This window comes from Pleurodeles waltl, chromosome 9 (assembly GCF_031143425.1).
Source record: "Pleurodeles waltl isolate 20211129_DDA chromosome 9, aPleWal1.hap1.20221129, whole genome shotgun sequence".
Taxonomy (NCBI): Eukaryota; Metazoa; Chordata; class Amphibia; order Caudata; family Salamandridae; genus Pleurodeles; species Pleurodeles waltl.
The window spans coordinates 939,757,074-939,774,028 of NC_090448.1; the positions used below are offsets into that span (position 1 = coordinate 939,757,074).

General features: G+C 43.6%; 1 protein-coding gene across 1 annotated transcript in view; it reads left to right on the top strand.

Moving 5' to 3' along the window:
* The window catches only part of YY1 (YY1 transcription factor), a 200,717-nt gene that overhangs the window by 171,700 nt on the left and 12,062 nt on the right, over positions 1-16,955 (top strand). The window contains exon 4 of the mRNA XM_069208324.1: positions 3,261-3,419. Within this exon, the coding sequence (XP_069064425.1) occupies positions 3,261-3,419 (159 nt within the window). The remainder of the gene's footprint in view (positions 1-3,260; positions 3,420-16,955) is intronic.

The window sequence follows — 16,955 nt, forward strand, 5'->3', positions numbered from 1 at the left end:
GGACTCAGACAGACAAAAGGCTTCACATAAAACAGCACTCAGAGCCTTCTTGCCAAAAATTCAAAAGTCAACCATCTTCATAAGAATGGACAACACCACAGGTATGTTCTAGCTGAAGAAACAGGGAGGAACAAAATCGTTAGCGCAATCACATCAGACCCAACACATTTGGAAGTAGGCCCCGGAAAATCAAATTTCTCTAAAAGCAGAACATGGGGGTCATGACCCGGGCAGTCTTTTGACCACTAGGGTTAATGTGGCGGTAGTACCGCCAACAGGCTGGCGATACAGACCGCCACATTATGCGTGTGGCTGGTTGGCTGTAGCCAACCCACCACTTCTGCACTCATGCTGCAATGGCGGTATGAAATGCCGGGCCGGAGATATCAATCTCCGACCCACAGAGTACGGCCCATGGCATTATGAGCCTGCCTACCGCCATGGTTTCCGTGCTATTAGCAACACCACGAAATCCATGGCGGTAAGCCCTACCAGTGACAAGGAATTTCTTCCCTGTCACCGGTAGCCGGCTCCCCCACCCCCAACACGCACCTGACACCCCTCCATCCAAACACCCATCCCCACCTCACCACCCCGATTCAAACGCTTCCCAATTCCCTCTAAACGCACACATGCGCAGAAACGCACCCACCATACACCTTGCCACCCCACCCCCTCTCCCCACACACACAACCACACATGCATTCACTCGTCCACTGGCATACCTGCATTTGTCCAGACATACTCATACACATTCTTACATACAGGCACACTGACATGCAGACACACACTCACTTCACCATTCATACACGCATTCACTCACACGCATACAACACAACACACACTGATGCATTTACTCACACACGCAGACACACCACCCCTCTTCAGCCAGTCTATCTTGAATCTGGTGGCATAGTGAGCACGGGACACACATCTCGGCATACCCTTCCCACTTGGGGTGACAAATGCAAAAAGAACAGTTGGACGGAAGGCAGTACAAATCAAACATTCACCCCCAGTCACAGATCTGGGTATAATCGATCAGTTTTTTTGCTCACCATGCCATTCCAGTTTGGACCCAGCCATATCCAAATCAGTCTTGACCCTGTTCCTTGATATTGATATTAATACTTGATATTATTATTTCTATGGTTATTAGTGTTAATTATTATTATTGTTATTATGATTACATTTATTGTCAAGATGAAACTTACTGCTCACTATTCTAATTCAAGCAGGTGAATCTATAAAAGATATAATACTGGAGAAGAAAATTAATTACTTACCTGTAACTATGGTTCCTCCAGTATTGGTATCTTTAATAGATTCACATGCGACACACCCTCTTCCCCTTAGAGGCTCCCCGCAAATATATACTTCACACTCGTATTTGAAAATCTGAGGGAATCGGCCTCTTTCGGGAGTATTGTCACCTGATTGGTTGTAGTTCAGGTTTGGTTCTCTTTTTTTTTAAATGAACATGAATAGGCCATATCAGTGACTGCCCTTTGCCATTAAGGCCTAGGGTAGTTCACTTACTGCTATTTATATTTAAAGGTACTGTGGGACTCCCACCTCGGCGACAGGGATGATTAAAGCATGTGACTGTATGAAAGATACCAATAATGGAGAACCACATTTACAGGTAAGTAACCAATTTTCATTTGCTCCATAATTATGACAAGACTTAGAGAGGCATGATTAAAGTTTTCCTATTTTAAAATCTTACATGACTAGTACTGGTCTCCGTAAAAGTTCAAAAGAGCTGATCTACTTCCTTATAACAACTGCTGGTGGTGTCCAGATTCTAGCTATGACCTTCTCCATAAACTGTGGTCCTGTAAGAAATTATCCCGCTACTATACAGATCTATGGAACATATTGCAAAATACTAACACCGTTCCCTTAATTGCATTTACCAAACTTGCTGTTGTACATGATGTTCAAGAGGTGAATGACAGTACTATTCATTGGGAGAAATGGATACTGATGGCCTTAATGGTGGTAAAGGTCTGTTTCCTCGGGTACTGGTGCCTGAAAACAGTTCCAATACACCAAAATAGGACGACCAACCTCTTTCGTTTAGCCACTTACAAGTGACGTAAATACAAAATTCATGATAAACGTACCCAGTTTGGAGACATGTGAGGTCCTTTCATAAGATTAAGTGAACCCTAGCCCCTGCCATTTCCCGATAAAGGACTTACGCATTATAGTTGTCATAATGCGTCTTGATACCCCACCCGCATGATCGTGACTCAGTGGAGGGAGAGATATAAGAATGACAGACTGAGATTCCACGAAACATTGCCTAGTGTACTGCTAGACTGACTGTGGAGGAAGTGATGGACTGAGGAGAAAAGTTTGGGAGAAGAAATGCTTTTTGTTCTTGATTTTCTGCTCTTTGCTATTTACGGTTTTCTTCTTGTATACTGCTCAGACTCTATTGAATGCATTAGCGTTGGCTTATATTGTTCAAACAATCCTTCATTTTGTGTCCCCAAACCCCCCCACCCCACCTCTCCCCTTCTTTTCATTTTATTTTTTTATTACCAGGCACTTATGTATAAGGTTCTTGTAAACACATGCTGTGTTTCTTAACATTTATGTCTATATATCCTTATAGCCTTGTTTATTAATTTGAACATTTTGCATTATAAAATAATAAAGACTGCTACACGGGTATTCTGTGGCTGACCGTTTTGCATTCTGCAGTTGTGGAGCTTCTGAAGTACTTGGATATAGTCAAAATGTTCATGTTAATAAAAAGTGATATGTGTAGGCACTCTTCCTGCTTTCTCTCTTTTAGAGCGTAATAAGGTTATATCGCTACTCTGTAGGGCACAGCAAAAAAGTTTCTACACAACCAAAATAAAAAGCAGTTGCAAGTTAAGATCTCATGCGTATCTTGCTCATTTTAATAGCCAAATGTTACTTTAATGAACTCTGTACTTTGTTTTTTGATAGTCTGTTCATTTCTAATGTGACTCTACAAACAAAGTGCATGGAGGTGGGATTGTATGGGAATGAATAATTAATTCACTGGTTTGCAAGGACATTTAGCCTGTAACAGCATATAGTCAAGGTATTTTCACCAGCTCATGAAATCTTATGAAGGTGACCTGCTCAAATATCAAATTTTGAATATTTGAGTTAAGCGTATATTTCATAGTCATCACAAAAGTTTAGTACAAAATACTGTAAAATATTAAATAGTTCAAATCCTGCGTGTTAATATATGTACCTCACACTATTTCCAGGGTTGTACAAAGATGTTCAGGGACAACTCTGCAATGAGAAAACATTTACATACTCATGGTCCCAGAGTACATGTGTGCGCAGAATGTGGAAAGGCCTTTGTTGAGAGTTCAAAGTTAAAACGGCATCAGCTAGTCCATACCGGAGAAAAACCCTTTCAGGTAAAAAAAAAAAATGTTTTTAATCTGACAACTACATATCTCATATTACAAGCTTAAGGACGTTTACAAATCTATAACTTCTTATTTTGCCTGTGAAAATGGATTTGCGATTGTATTTCCAATTCCATCATTTGTCAAGTTATTTTTATTTTCATAACCCAACATTTGTTTCTGTGCATGCTTTATAGGTGGAGCTGTATGTTGTAGTGTGTCAAGTTAACTGTCACTCTATGTTTATAAATATAAGAGAAACATGTTTGCCCATATTGAGGAGAAATTTCTCGAGGCCTCAGCAACAGAGGGAGAGGAGGCCCTTTCTATTCCGGAATCCGAATCGGACTCAGACTCTGAAGTTGAGTTTGGCATGCAGATTCAAGATCTTCCTTCAGGACAGCTCACAGTGAGTACCATGCTCCTTTCCAGCCTACTAAAAGACATTCGGTACGACTGAAAAAGCAGATTCTCAGCCACCACTGTCGACAAGCCATGGGAGACACCGAACATCTGCGAAGGATGTCCAGCCCTCGGGCCCGGCACCAAAAGCCAGGCAAGAACAGACTCCTGCTGTACTGAGCCGACCAGTCCTGGTGCATGACACAGCTCAACAGCCCACAAATCTATGGGACCCTTACGACTTTGACCCTCCTGAGGATACTGATCCAGACTTTTACCCAGCGAAGCCTTCATCCCCTGATGACACAACTTTCCAAGAACTATTGCTAGGGTGGCTACATACCACCAGACCCCTTTTACCAAAAGACCCCATTGAGGATGATTTTCTTTTCGACACACTCTAAACTACTAGGTCTTTTCAATATCTGTCCATGTTGAAAGGGATGCTCCACCACTTCGATGAGATTTTTAAAGATACGGTGTGGGCATGAGTTAATACATTGAGGGTGGATAAATAGCACAAAGCTGCACCTTCAGACCCACCTAAATCAGAGGTCAACTACCTCCTGACTCACTTGTAGTACCTAATGCCTGCGAAAGAGCAAATACACCGACAACAGCGGATGCCCCTCCACCAGATAAAGAGCCTAAAATTATTGCTGCGTCATTGAAAAGAGTTGCTGTACAAGCAGCCAACCATTTGCGAATTGCTAACACCCAAGAGTTGTTAGCCAGATACGACAGGGTCCATTGGGATGAAATGGAGGAACTTGTCCAATGTCTCCCTTAGGAATGTAAAAAAAGAGGTCATAAAATTGTTGAGAAGGGGAAGCCAATTTGCAATAGCTCAGTCAGATGTGCCCTGGACTCAGCGGACACTGCTGCCAGTGGTATCAATACCAGCATACTGGTCCATAGACATGCTTGGCTATGCATATACGGCTTTAAGCCAGAAGTGCAACAAGTACTTCTGAATACCCCTTTTGATCAGCAACATCTTTTTGGTCCCCAAGTGGACCAAACACTAGAGAAGATGAAAAAGGAGAGAGAGATTTCAAATTCCATGGGAGTGTTACAAACCTCTACTCTTCGTGGCTCCTTTCGACACCCCCCATATAAACAAGGCAGCAGAGCCACACCATCAGATGCCTCTAGCTTCTCCTACAGGCAACACAATCTATATACATGATTCTGGCGTACCCCTTTATGGGAGTACACCAGAATCATGTATATAGAAAATAATTCCAAGAGTTGTGGAAAAGGTGCCTTCACCTCGCAACACCCTCTCCACCTCAAAAGAGTGACTCTCTCCTCATTCCCCCCTTCCATCCCCCGCCCCCCCCCCCCCCCCCCCCCCCTCACCTTCCCCCAAAATCACTTAACACCTGACAGGCAAGACTTCAACACTTGTATCACAACAGGAAACAAAATCACAACAGATCAGTGGGTGTTGAATATTATCCAACATGGTTATTGCCTGGAGCTCATAAAAACACCTAAAAAAAAAAAACTCTCTACAATGCACTTAACCACGCTCAAGCAGGAGGTACAGGCTCTATTGCTCAAAGGGGCCATAGAGCTTGCCCATCTTCCACAGCAAGTCTCAGGAGTATATTCACTATACTTCTTCACTCCCAAAAAAGAATGTTCACTCCATCCTGTGTTAGACCTCAGGCCATTAAATCGTTGCATACTTTCAGAACACTTTAATATGGTGACTCTACAGGACGTGATTCCCCTTATGCAACAAGGCGACTTTGTCTGCACTAAACTTAAAGGACACTTTCTTTCACATCCCAATGCATCCTGCACATTGCCAATACCTCTGGTTTGGCAATGCGCCAGTGCGATAGTGGGAACACACTGCTCCCAATCACTACCACTCCCAGAGTGTTCACCAAATGTCTAGCAGAGTTGCAGAGTGTATTCAGTAGCTGTCTATCTGTGAAACAGACAGCATTCACCATTGTTCAAAGTACCTGTTATTAAGGCAGTCACGAAAGGCTTTAAAAGAGTAATTCCGCCCAGAGTGTCCCCTGCACCTGCTTGGAATCTCAACATTGTACTTATCAGACTTATGGGTCCACTATTTGAACCATTGCATAACTGTGCTCCTCAGTTCCTATCATGAAAAGTAGCCTTTTAATTGCAGTCACTTCACTAAGACGTGTCCGTGACCTCCAAGGACTAACCTTAGAAGAATCTTTCTTCCAAATACACAGGGATAGGGTAGTCCTTAGAACTTCTTCCAAAGGTAGTCTCCGCTTTTCATCTAAAACAGTCAATTGAATTACTGATCTGTTTTCCGTAACCTGATTCAGTTGCAGAAAGGGCCTATCAAACACCAGATGTAAAAAGAGCTTAATGTACTATATTGACAGAACTGAAGAGTTTTTTGTTAAACCAAGCAACTTCGTTGAATTTTCACCCTCTCACACAGGGAAAGCCATATCTAAATCGGGCATTTCAAGATCATTAATTAAATGCATTCAAACTTGTTACGCCAAAGCTGAAATAACTTTGCCCACACCTGCTAAAGTACATTCAACTCGTAAGATAGGACCGTCTATGGCTTTTCTGGGCAATATACCAATAACTTAAATTTGTAAAGCAGCTACATGGTCAACTCCACACACTTTCAACAAACATTACTGTGTCGATGTATTGGCACATCAGCAAGCAAATGTAGGACAGGCAGTGCTGCATACCCTTTTTCATTCAACTACAACACGCGCAGGTTAGCCACCAGTTTTTGGAGGGCACTGCTTTACAGTCTGTGATGCAGAGCATGTGGATCTACAGCCACACATGCCATCTAACGGATTATGTTACTTACCCTGTAAGCATCTGTTTGTGGCATGTAGTGCTGTAGAGTCACATGCCAATGCCCTCCTCCCCAGATACCTGTGGCCATTGCAGTTTCTCCATGTACATCTCTTTCTAACACTTAGTCACGCTCTTTTCGCACCCAACTTCGGGAAAACATTCTAACAATCGAGTCAATGTCCATGCGCATTATCACCAAGAGGAGGAGTCACTTTACCTTGTAGCTCGAGAAGCTTCTTTTGAAGAAAAACAGCTTGCATGCATCCAGAACCAACAATAGATATGCAGATCTGTTTGACAACCGAAAAATTGTCATGGATATTTTGCTTTTGTCAAGTCTCTCTAGTTCTTTTCACGTACAACTGATCAATTTTGCCATAAAATATAAAATTAAAAAAGCATGAACCTGATTCTCTAAAACATAAAAATAACACACGACTGCGGTACTTGCAGATCATCGACCAATATTCATATGGTCTTCTAAGCCAAAATACATTCTGTCAGTGCCTGGAATAACTAGCATAACTATTCTTTCTGAAAAGGTGTTGCCACTAAGATTAACACCTGATTGTGATGCTTCCTTGCTTAATTAAGAGCTGCCACAGAGTTGTGTGCTGCATTTGAGGTTAAACAAAATGTTGCCTGTGGCATCTCTGACACTCATCTTCCTTCTTTTCTGACCCCAAGCCAGATTACATTCCTGCCATCTAGTATTAAGTTGAGACCATCACAACTTTTGTTTCTTCAAAGAATGTTTTGAGGTGATCCGTGACACCACCCCAAGGCAATGGATTAGGACACAGGCTCCACTTTAGATAGTCTTTGTTTTCTGGTGTCTGGTTCAGAAGTATTTCAATGTAAAGATTGTGTCCAAGCTGAAGGAATAGCCTGGGGTCGGGTCATGTAAGAATGACTCCTTTGGAGTGAGGATATGCACTGTACACCTTTTTCTGCCTTTCATGTAACCACAAATTCCTGTAGTTGACACACATGGGATCTGTAATTTGTGTTTGCAATGAGATCACAACAAAAATGTTTGGCCCAGTAATGCCTTTTGGTAAGGAAAAAAACAGCTTGGCACCACAGCAATAGGAACGAGGCAGATTACTCCACAATGCAGTGTTAATGTGCTACCTAATCTGCATCAAGAGCAGGTACCAAGTGCTTTGAAGGAGCACACTGAGTTGTGAGGCTTATCTGTTAGGCCGGAAGCCATAAAAGAGTGTAGTCCGCCGTATGTTTGGCTGGGCGACTCCTATTTAAGAGAAGAGTCTTGAAGGCACGCCACAAAACCTACATTGAGGACTAAACCACCCCTAGGGCTTGAAGCATCCTCATCAAAGATAGTCTGCATCCATGCAGCCTATGGTACGCAGAGCTACACAAAGCACTAAAGATCACCCCCTCAGGGGATCGATATTGTGTGGAGTACAAACAACTGCACAAGAAAAGTCGTCAAGAGCACCATGTATTAAACAAGGACTTGCTCTTGGCATCCCCTCCCCACTAAATTTGAACCATTTGGCTCTGAAAACCACTCAGAAGTTCAATTCCCAAAGGTTGCTGCAGTACCTTCTGCACTGAAACAGGCCACACCCTTAACGCCTCACACATCAGAACAAAATCAGAAAGAAAAAGATCAAGCAGACATAGGGTGGCATGCCATTTCTATTGACTAACCTGCTGGCCCCGTACTACCAGACTTCCTGCATCAACACCAGTATCCCTTTAAAAAAAATGGAAACTTACTTTTAAGAAGGCCATTTCAGGGGAGTTGAGAAGATTTTCCTACACCAAAGAAGTATGGCAAGTTTCCTCTTCTCCCCAAACTCCGGTGCCACTGCAAAAAATTCACATTCTGACTCTGAGCAAGAATTTTAAAGTCGGTTCCAGCTTACCCAAGTTAAACAATATGGATGATCAGGGTGACGCCTGGCAAAATTATAGGCCTAACCCTCAAGAAGACCTCCCTTGATCTGTATCCAACAAGGGCATCACTGACAGATATACCAATGTCTATCACTCTGTTCTGGCATGAACAGCTGCACGCCATAGGGTTTCACTGCAAATTAAGTAGGAGGAGGACTACTTCCTAGTAGGAACCTTTTCGAGAATGGAATATTTCACTCTGTTTTTACCAATGTTCCCCCAAAGAGTAAAATGTGACAAAAGGTCTGTCTCTTCATGAACAACAGAGCTATTCTATTGAATTGTCGAGGTCTAATAGTGTTTCCGCATGATCACTGTTTTTAGCAGGTACACCGTTGAGACAACTTTTTATGTTGAAAGCAAGATTGGCATTAAAGCCAGATTTCACATTGAAACATATGCCATGAAGCCGTACATAATTTGCATTCTGACTGATTTCAGAGGACTCATTTTCTTAATTTCACTAATAAACTTTGAAGGTGGGGGATCTGCTAGCATGACGCTCTGTTGGATGACCTTAGATTGGCTCCTGATGTCTGCATGGTCAACAAACTGATATTGGTAATTTGTTGGTAGCATAAGACATTCAGCCATGCCAAATTGATGGATTACTTCTCTTTGATTGGTAGCCTACACTGGGCCAGGCAAACATGATCTTTGGATTAAATGGGGAAGACCTACAATTCTGATACTTGGGACTTACAAAAATGCATCAAGTTCTGAGAGAGACTAAAAGCAAACTACTTGAAAGTGTTATACTTCTAGTCGAACAGGTTTGCCCGATGGTGTAACAGTGAAGGACTGACCAAAAGACAGGACAAATGACATTAGTACTGCCACATACCTAACACATCTTTTATACAAAAAATGTTTGTTACACTCATTAGAGGGTCATCATCGTGACATATATAAGGGGCAATAAGATGTTTCTTCAACACACCAGTCATTATTCTTGAAGCGAGAAGGGCACCACTAAGCATGGCAAATGTACCACTATGAACCTTAAACATGTTGCTATCTCAGCTATTGAAGTAATCGTTTGAGCCAATGCATAAGGCAGTAATGTGACTGCCATGATCCTCTGGTTGAGGACAACGGGGGGAAGGGGTATGTGATGGTATTGGTGAGAGAGGCCTCCCATTTTTCCAGCAGTTGGGAGAAGATCACAACCGATCACTGGGTTCTTCAGCCAGATCAGCTCTCCGCAATGCACTGAGACTTTAGAAACATACGTCTTTGCATGTGAAACTTCTTGAAGATAGGGGCATGGGATTCTGCTCCCTTTAGCTTGGTTCCCAAGGTGGACAGGGGTTTAAGGCCCATCTTGGATCTCTATCTTCAGAACTTGATCGTTCATCCGGAAACGTTCAAGGTGCTGTCCCTGTGCAACGTCCTTTGCTTTGAATGTGGCGGATTGGTTTTCATCTATGAATCTTTAATATGCTTTGCTTACACCTTCTGATCCTCCCCGCACAAATGCGTTACCTGACGTTCATGGTGGGACACCAGCGCTATCCGTTCCTAGGTCTACTGTTTTGGACTGGCATTCACCCGTTGTGTCTTTGTTGAAGTGCTCATTGCAACAGTCAGGAGTCCATATATTTCTATATTTGGCAGTTGGCCCGGGAAAGTGAAGTCTCCGGAACTGCTCAAGGAACACCTCCACAAGACAATGGCTATCCACCACTACTTGCACTTTACCTTCAAAGCCTAAAATTTGCATCACTCCCTAACTCGTACGTTGAGGGAGCGTGCTGGATAAGAACCACATAGAGGCTTTCCCGCATCCCCAGATGATTGGAGATATTTGGGGGATGAGTTTGAGATTTTGCAGCATAAATATTTTCTAGATTTACCTGCTGTCTGGTGGCTGGGTCTGAATTATCTCCCTTCTTTCTTGTTCTTAGCTTTTTTGGTGGGAGTTGTCGTCGTCCACCATGTGTTGGTGTGTTCACCCCCTTATGCCATCACATATGCACCCCAGAAGTTCCTGTGAGTGGTTACCAGCTTCAAATTCTTTTTTCCAACATTGGGTCAGGATGCAAGACATAAGAGCTCTGAATAAATCTCAACAGATTTGACACACAACAGAAGTTTGAGGCAAGAAGAGAATAAGAATACTGAACAGCAGCTTGTATGGGAGACTGGAACTGGTTTCTACTAAAATAAAACATGACCACTTGGAGAACATGTGGTCAGAGAATGTATACAATTGGGACCACAAGGGGAAATGAAGAACAACCCTTTTAATTTCTACTCCAAGTGCCTCCCCATATTCATCTATAAAGATTCCCATGTGGTCTGCTACCGCTGCCTTCTGAGGGAACACAGTGCAGCGGGATGTATGAAGTCCAAATGAACAATGAGGTTAAGATAAAAACAACTTTGGGAACAGTTTACAATGGTGGAGGCAGAAAATAAACAACCTTCCCTTTAAGACCTCAGCTGATCCAGATGAGGAAGGTGTCATCAATGTTGAAAGACTGGTGGCTGCAGTGAGGGAAGCTGACCCTAAGGAGAGGCATAAATAAACCCATCCAAACTGACAAGAAGTCCAGTAAGTCGTCCTCCATGATGAAGCGCTTGATAGAATGACAGAGGCACAAAGAGCCACAAGGGTGCAAATCCAGGGACATGGATGGAGGCCGAAAACGTGCAAAAGGCATTGAGCCTAAGGGCAAGGAGTTAAGAGGTCCCAGAAGGAAAACTCTGCCAATGCCAAGCAGGGGGAGACCAAATTGAATACAAAAGCAATACCTGAAATGACGACACTCCTTCAGAAGAAGGATTTTGATGAAGTGATGAAGGGGTTTCAGATTCCAGCAAGGCTGTCACAGTCTGTGGGAAAGGAGTAGATGGACATTGAGCCTCCACCATGCGAGAGCCCCATGAAGAGGAATACACAGGATTTTTCAGCTGTGAGCACAAAGAGGGCACTACAGTACTCAGGGGCCAAGTGCCACAGGAGGTAGACTAGCAAGACTTAGCACAGACTCCCCAGGAAAAGGTGTGGCAATGTATTCTTTGAGGCCTTCGCTGTCGGGTGACCTAGTGGTGTGCAATAGGCCTGTACAAAGGGCTGTGGACTCCTGTGTGGTGCATCTCAAAGAGGAACGGGCTAAATTGTGTTTCCTTCTCTAAACACTTGTGCCATCGCAGAAGAGGAACCTCTATCTGCTGATGCTCTCTAGTATTCTCAACCAAAGGAACAAGGCTTTTTTCTTTTTTTTAGAGGCGGCCTTTTCGAAGGGGGTAACCCCTCAATTAAGAAAATACTGCCACTTCTCACATGATCCTGTCTTCATCGGGGGGAATGTAGCTGCTGATTCATCCATAGTTAATAGTCAGGGGAAAAGAAAGTGCCCTTTTGTCAATAGGGCCTGCACCCAACAAAGTGCGTGGATAGAGATGGCGGGCAGGAAGATGCAGAGCATGCAGCCAACAGTGGTAAACTGCCAACTACAGTGCACTCCTCAACCACTGTGGTCACCAGCAGTGGAAAGAAATGCAGTCGATCATGCAGCACTTTCTTAAAGAGCACAAGAAGAGGGGGAAAAACAATGGTGCATGACCAGCAGGCAAATGTGCACTGGGGCATCCTTGAGAAGGCACATCTGGCTTTGAGGGTCCTGGTTAAAGCCTGAAGTACAAGCCTCATGCATCAACATGCCCTTAACAGGTGCCTCCTTTGGGCCAGAGATAAATGAAGCCCTACAACAAATAAAGGAAGTCAATGAAACAACAACAGCAATAGGGGCCTTTGAGTTTGAGGAGCTTTCAAAAGGATGGGACATAACCAAGAGGCCACAGACCAGAGGAGGGTTTCAGCATGGAACCCCACAACCAGACTTTAGCCAACATTCAACCCCAAAAGATGCACCATCACAATGTCAGTACCATCCAAAACAGCCCTTTCTTAGAAGAGATGGGGGAATAGGATAGTGGGGATTCCTATAGAAGTGCAGTTCAACCACCTTAGACAAATGGAGAAAGAAATGGTTATTGCAACGAGTAGCTCAAAATACTGTCCAGCAAATACCTATTACAGAGAGGACTTGCGCCACCCACAGCTCAAGCAAGGAGTCTTTCCAGAATAGTTCCTCATACCAAAGCCAGACCAGTCTTTGAGGCCAATATTAGACCTCAGACAGCCAAATTACTCCATTAGCGTGCATTGTTTCACATTGATGACGTTGAAGGAGGTCATACCTCTCCTAAGAAGAGGGGACTACGTGGCCACTGGAGACCTAATGGACCCTTACCTGCACATACCAATGAATTCCAGCCACAAGAACTTCCTCCTGTTTTTTGGTAGACAAGATGTGGTCACCAGCAGTGGAAGGAAATCCAGTAGATCACAGTATATGAAGAGAGCAAAAACAATTGTGCATGGCAAGCAGGCAAATGTGCACTAGAACAACCGTGAGAAGGCACATCTGGTTGCGAATGTCCTCGTTAAAGCCTGAAATACAATCCTCATGCAACAATGTGCCCTCCACTGGTACCTCCTTCTTTGTGCCAGAAATAAATTAGGCTCTACAGCAAATAAAGAAAATCATGAAACAACAAAGGCAATAGAGACCTTTGGAGGATCTTTGAAAAGGACAATATAACAACCAGGAGGCCACCGACCAGAGGAGTGTTTCAGCATGGAACCCCCCAACCAGACTTTAGCCAGTATCCAACCCCAAAAGATGCACCATCACAATGCCAGTACCATCTATGACAGCACTTTCTTAAGAGAGGTAGGGGAATAGGATAGGGGAATTCCTCTACAAGTGGAGGTCAACCACTGTAGGCTAATGGACAAAGAAATGGTTATTGCATCAAGTAGCTCAAAAGACTGCCCACAATACTACCATGAGCAGAGACCTATTACAGAGAGGACTTGTGCCACCCACAGCAGGATGTAAAGGAGCTCATACAAAGCGAGCAATACAAAGTGTCCCCGAGAATGAACTCAAGCAAGGGGTCTCCTCAGGATACTTCCCCATACAAAAGCCAGACCAGTCCTTGAGGCCAATGTTAGACCTCAGGCAGCTAAACTACTGCATAAGCGCTCAACATTTCAAAATGATCACATTAAATGAGGTCATACCTCTGCTAAAAATATGGACTACGTGGCCACTGGAGAGCTAAAGAACTCTTACCTGCACATACCAATGAATCCCAACCACAAGAACTACCTCCGGTTTTGTGGTAGACAAGGTACGTTATCAGTTCAGTGTTGCTTTTCGGCAGGATGTCTGCCCTCATGGTTTTGAAAGAAAGCCTGGCCATGGTAGCTACACACCTAAGGAGAAAGCAGATTCATGTTTATGACTAGCTAGATATTTAGCTGGTAAAGGCAAGCTTGCAGCACCAATGTCGAGAATATTTGCATTGTAATGCTAATGCTGCAAGAAATGGGGTTCACAGTAAATTTAGTTAAGCCCTCCCTAGCTCCATAACAAGAAAGTGTTCTTAGGGGCAACCCAATTTTCAGAGCGAGGTAAGAGAATGCCCACTATGCAAAAGAATCCTGGCATTGGGAACGCAAACTTGCCTCTAGGAGAAGGGTCAGTCTCTTGACCAATAATGAAACTAATGGTAACACTTCACCCTACATACTTCTTATGCCGCATCCCAGACGGCACATGCGCCCATTTCAGGAAAGTTACATGCACAAGTAAAGATAAAATATGTACTGATTCAAACTGACAATTTGACTGCAGTGTTCAATCCAAACAAGCAGGGAGAGACAAGATCTTATCTGCTTACCAAAATTGTCCAGGACAAATGAAAATGGACCATACATTGGAGAACAGTCCCAATTGAAGTGCACCTGTCGGGCATACAAAACGCACAGGCAGACAAGCTAAACAGAAAAGCAAATTTATACCACAAGTGAGAGCGCAAGTGCTAAATACAATTTTACACAAGTGTGGGATGCCAGACATAGTCCTGTCTTACAACCCCAGAAAACGCAAAGATCTAAGACTTTGTGTCCAGCTACCACACCACTTATCAAATGGGATACCTTATCAATAAACTGGGAAGGGTTATTTGTGCATGCTTTTCCCAAATACCATTGATTTCAGTGGAAATAAACAAATGTAAACACTCAGCCATGACACGAATCGTAGTAGCTGTCTTGTGCCCTGGTGAAGATATATTGTGGGGGGGGAGGAAATATTCCTCTCAGTGGTTCAGGTCCTACTCACGGTACAGGATGGACAGGTTTGCCACCCAAGAATGACCAGCCGCAACCTGGTGGCCTGGCTGCTGAGTTTCTAAATTTTGGACTCCTCAGCATCCTGCAAAGAACTATAGAGTTTCTGTGGGAGGTTAGGAGACCAAGTACACAGAGGTGCTATACCTCAGAGTGGAAGCAGTATATTCACTTGGTCGAGAAAAAGAAACTCATTAACAATAGAACTTGAGACGTTACAGTATTACATACCTAACTCGTGTGCTAGATGAAAACTTAACCAACACTTTACTCAGCGTTCACCTGTCCGTCATTGTGGCGTACACTAGGGTCTCACAGATGTAAAGCTTCTTTATCACACCAGCAATAAAAATATTCCTAGATGGAGCAACAAGTGTGCCCCCAAGCCTCTCAGTCGGCACCCACGTGGAACCTAAACGTAAGGCTCATTCAGCTAATGGAAGAATCATTTTAACCCATGCACAAGTCTTATCTAAATTTGTAAACGCTAAAGATGTAGTATGTGAAACCAGAAAGTTCTTCAAACTACAAAACTAATCCTCCAGGTAAGTAATTATTTAGTTTCTGGCTGTGCCCCAGATCCTGGTTCTACAAATCGTGTCTGCTTGCTCTCATTGTCTCCTGCATCCTGACAGTGTCAGATGGCAAATGAAAAAACGGTGCCTCCAGCTTAAGCATACAGAACTTCTCATCTGTCCATTGGATCATCACTGGTGTATGAATCCATTCAGAAGGTAAGCTGAGGTGCCCTCCTGTGTTACGTAACATGGGCGTTTGAAGCGGCACCTACATGTTAATGTGCTGGAGCTGCTGATGCTCAATATTTGTCCAGGCATATTCCCTTCAACTTGAGTCAGCAGAGTCTGTTGGACATCAACTCCACTGTCCCTTTTATCATGGAAGGTCATCGCGCCTGCTTCAACAGGCAGTTCGCCAGTGTTCTTGGGCACAATGGCAGTAAAGTTTTGCAGCATGAACCTTTTCTGGATTCACAGGCTGTACATTATTCCACCATCTAGTGGTTGGCTCTGGAATTATTTGTATAGTAGTAGTCCTTCCCCTCTCTAATTGTTTTTTTGGGGGAAGGGGTTGGAATTGCATCGATGGCACCACCACTTGGTGCCTAATTCAGGCTTACCTGATGTCATATGCCCTCCATGGAAACTTCCATGCATGGTTTCCTTCTTCTGATTATTATATTTTTTTTTTCCTCTTCAGCATAAAAAAAAGGACGTTTAATTGGAGGTTTGTCGAAAGGTAAGTAAAGAAAACGTTGTGTTTGAAGCAAACAAGCTCACCGAGTTACACCAGAGAATGCCCGGGCAGGGGCCCCCCTTGTTCTGGATGAGATGGAAAATACACTATTTAAATTCTACCCAAGGTGCCATCAAAAGTTTGCACAGAAGGATAGCCAATAGGTGTGTAACCTCTTGTCATCCATTAGACCACCAAAGCGACGACTGCGGTGCCTGTGCAGTGTTCGAACCCAAAACTCTGAAGGTGAGCAAAAAACAGAGGCTGGCACATCAAGCCATGCAGGTCCAAAAGGAGACCCTATCGCTGAGGAACCTGGGGTTGTTGAGTGAGGAGGAAGATATCACCGTGGTGGCCAAAGGAGAAGTCTCGGACATCGAGATGAGGGTTCTCAATGTCGAAAAAGAACATTGGAAGTAAAAGTAAAAAAAACTACCTAAGTTAACACTGAAGAAGCATGTGGCGGCGAGTCTCATTTATCAGACTCTAAATCAGTCAAAGCTGCGTCGGCTTCGAAAATCTTGCTGACTGAGAGTAAGCATAAGTCAAAAGAACCCCTGCGCTCCCATTCAAAGGATAAGGCCACAGCTTCAAAAGATGACTGAAGCTGGGGGGAAAAACAAAAAGCCGTCGATCAAGACCTCGACAACGGAAGGTTTGATGTTGAAAAAGTTCCACCCCGCATCAAGCCAGATCCGGTAGGCTAAAATAGAACAAAAGAAAAAAGCAGCTCAAAGCAAAGATGGTGGCTATTCTTCAGAAGAAGAATGAGTTTGAGCCTTCTCTGAAGATGTACATACTTCCGCCGAAAGCCTTGATGAAACAGGCCGAGGGGATGAAAGACTTAGAAGAATTTGAGCTCCCAACAACACAGAACCTCTGGAGGAGGAATTATAAGACATATTCTTTGAGGAAGACGAAGA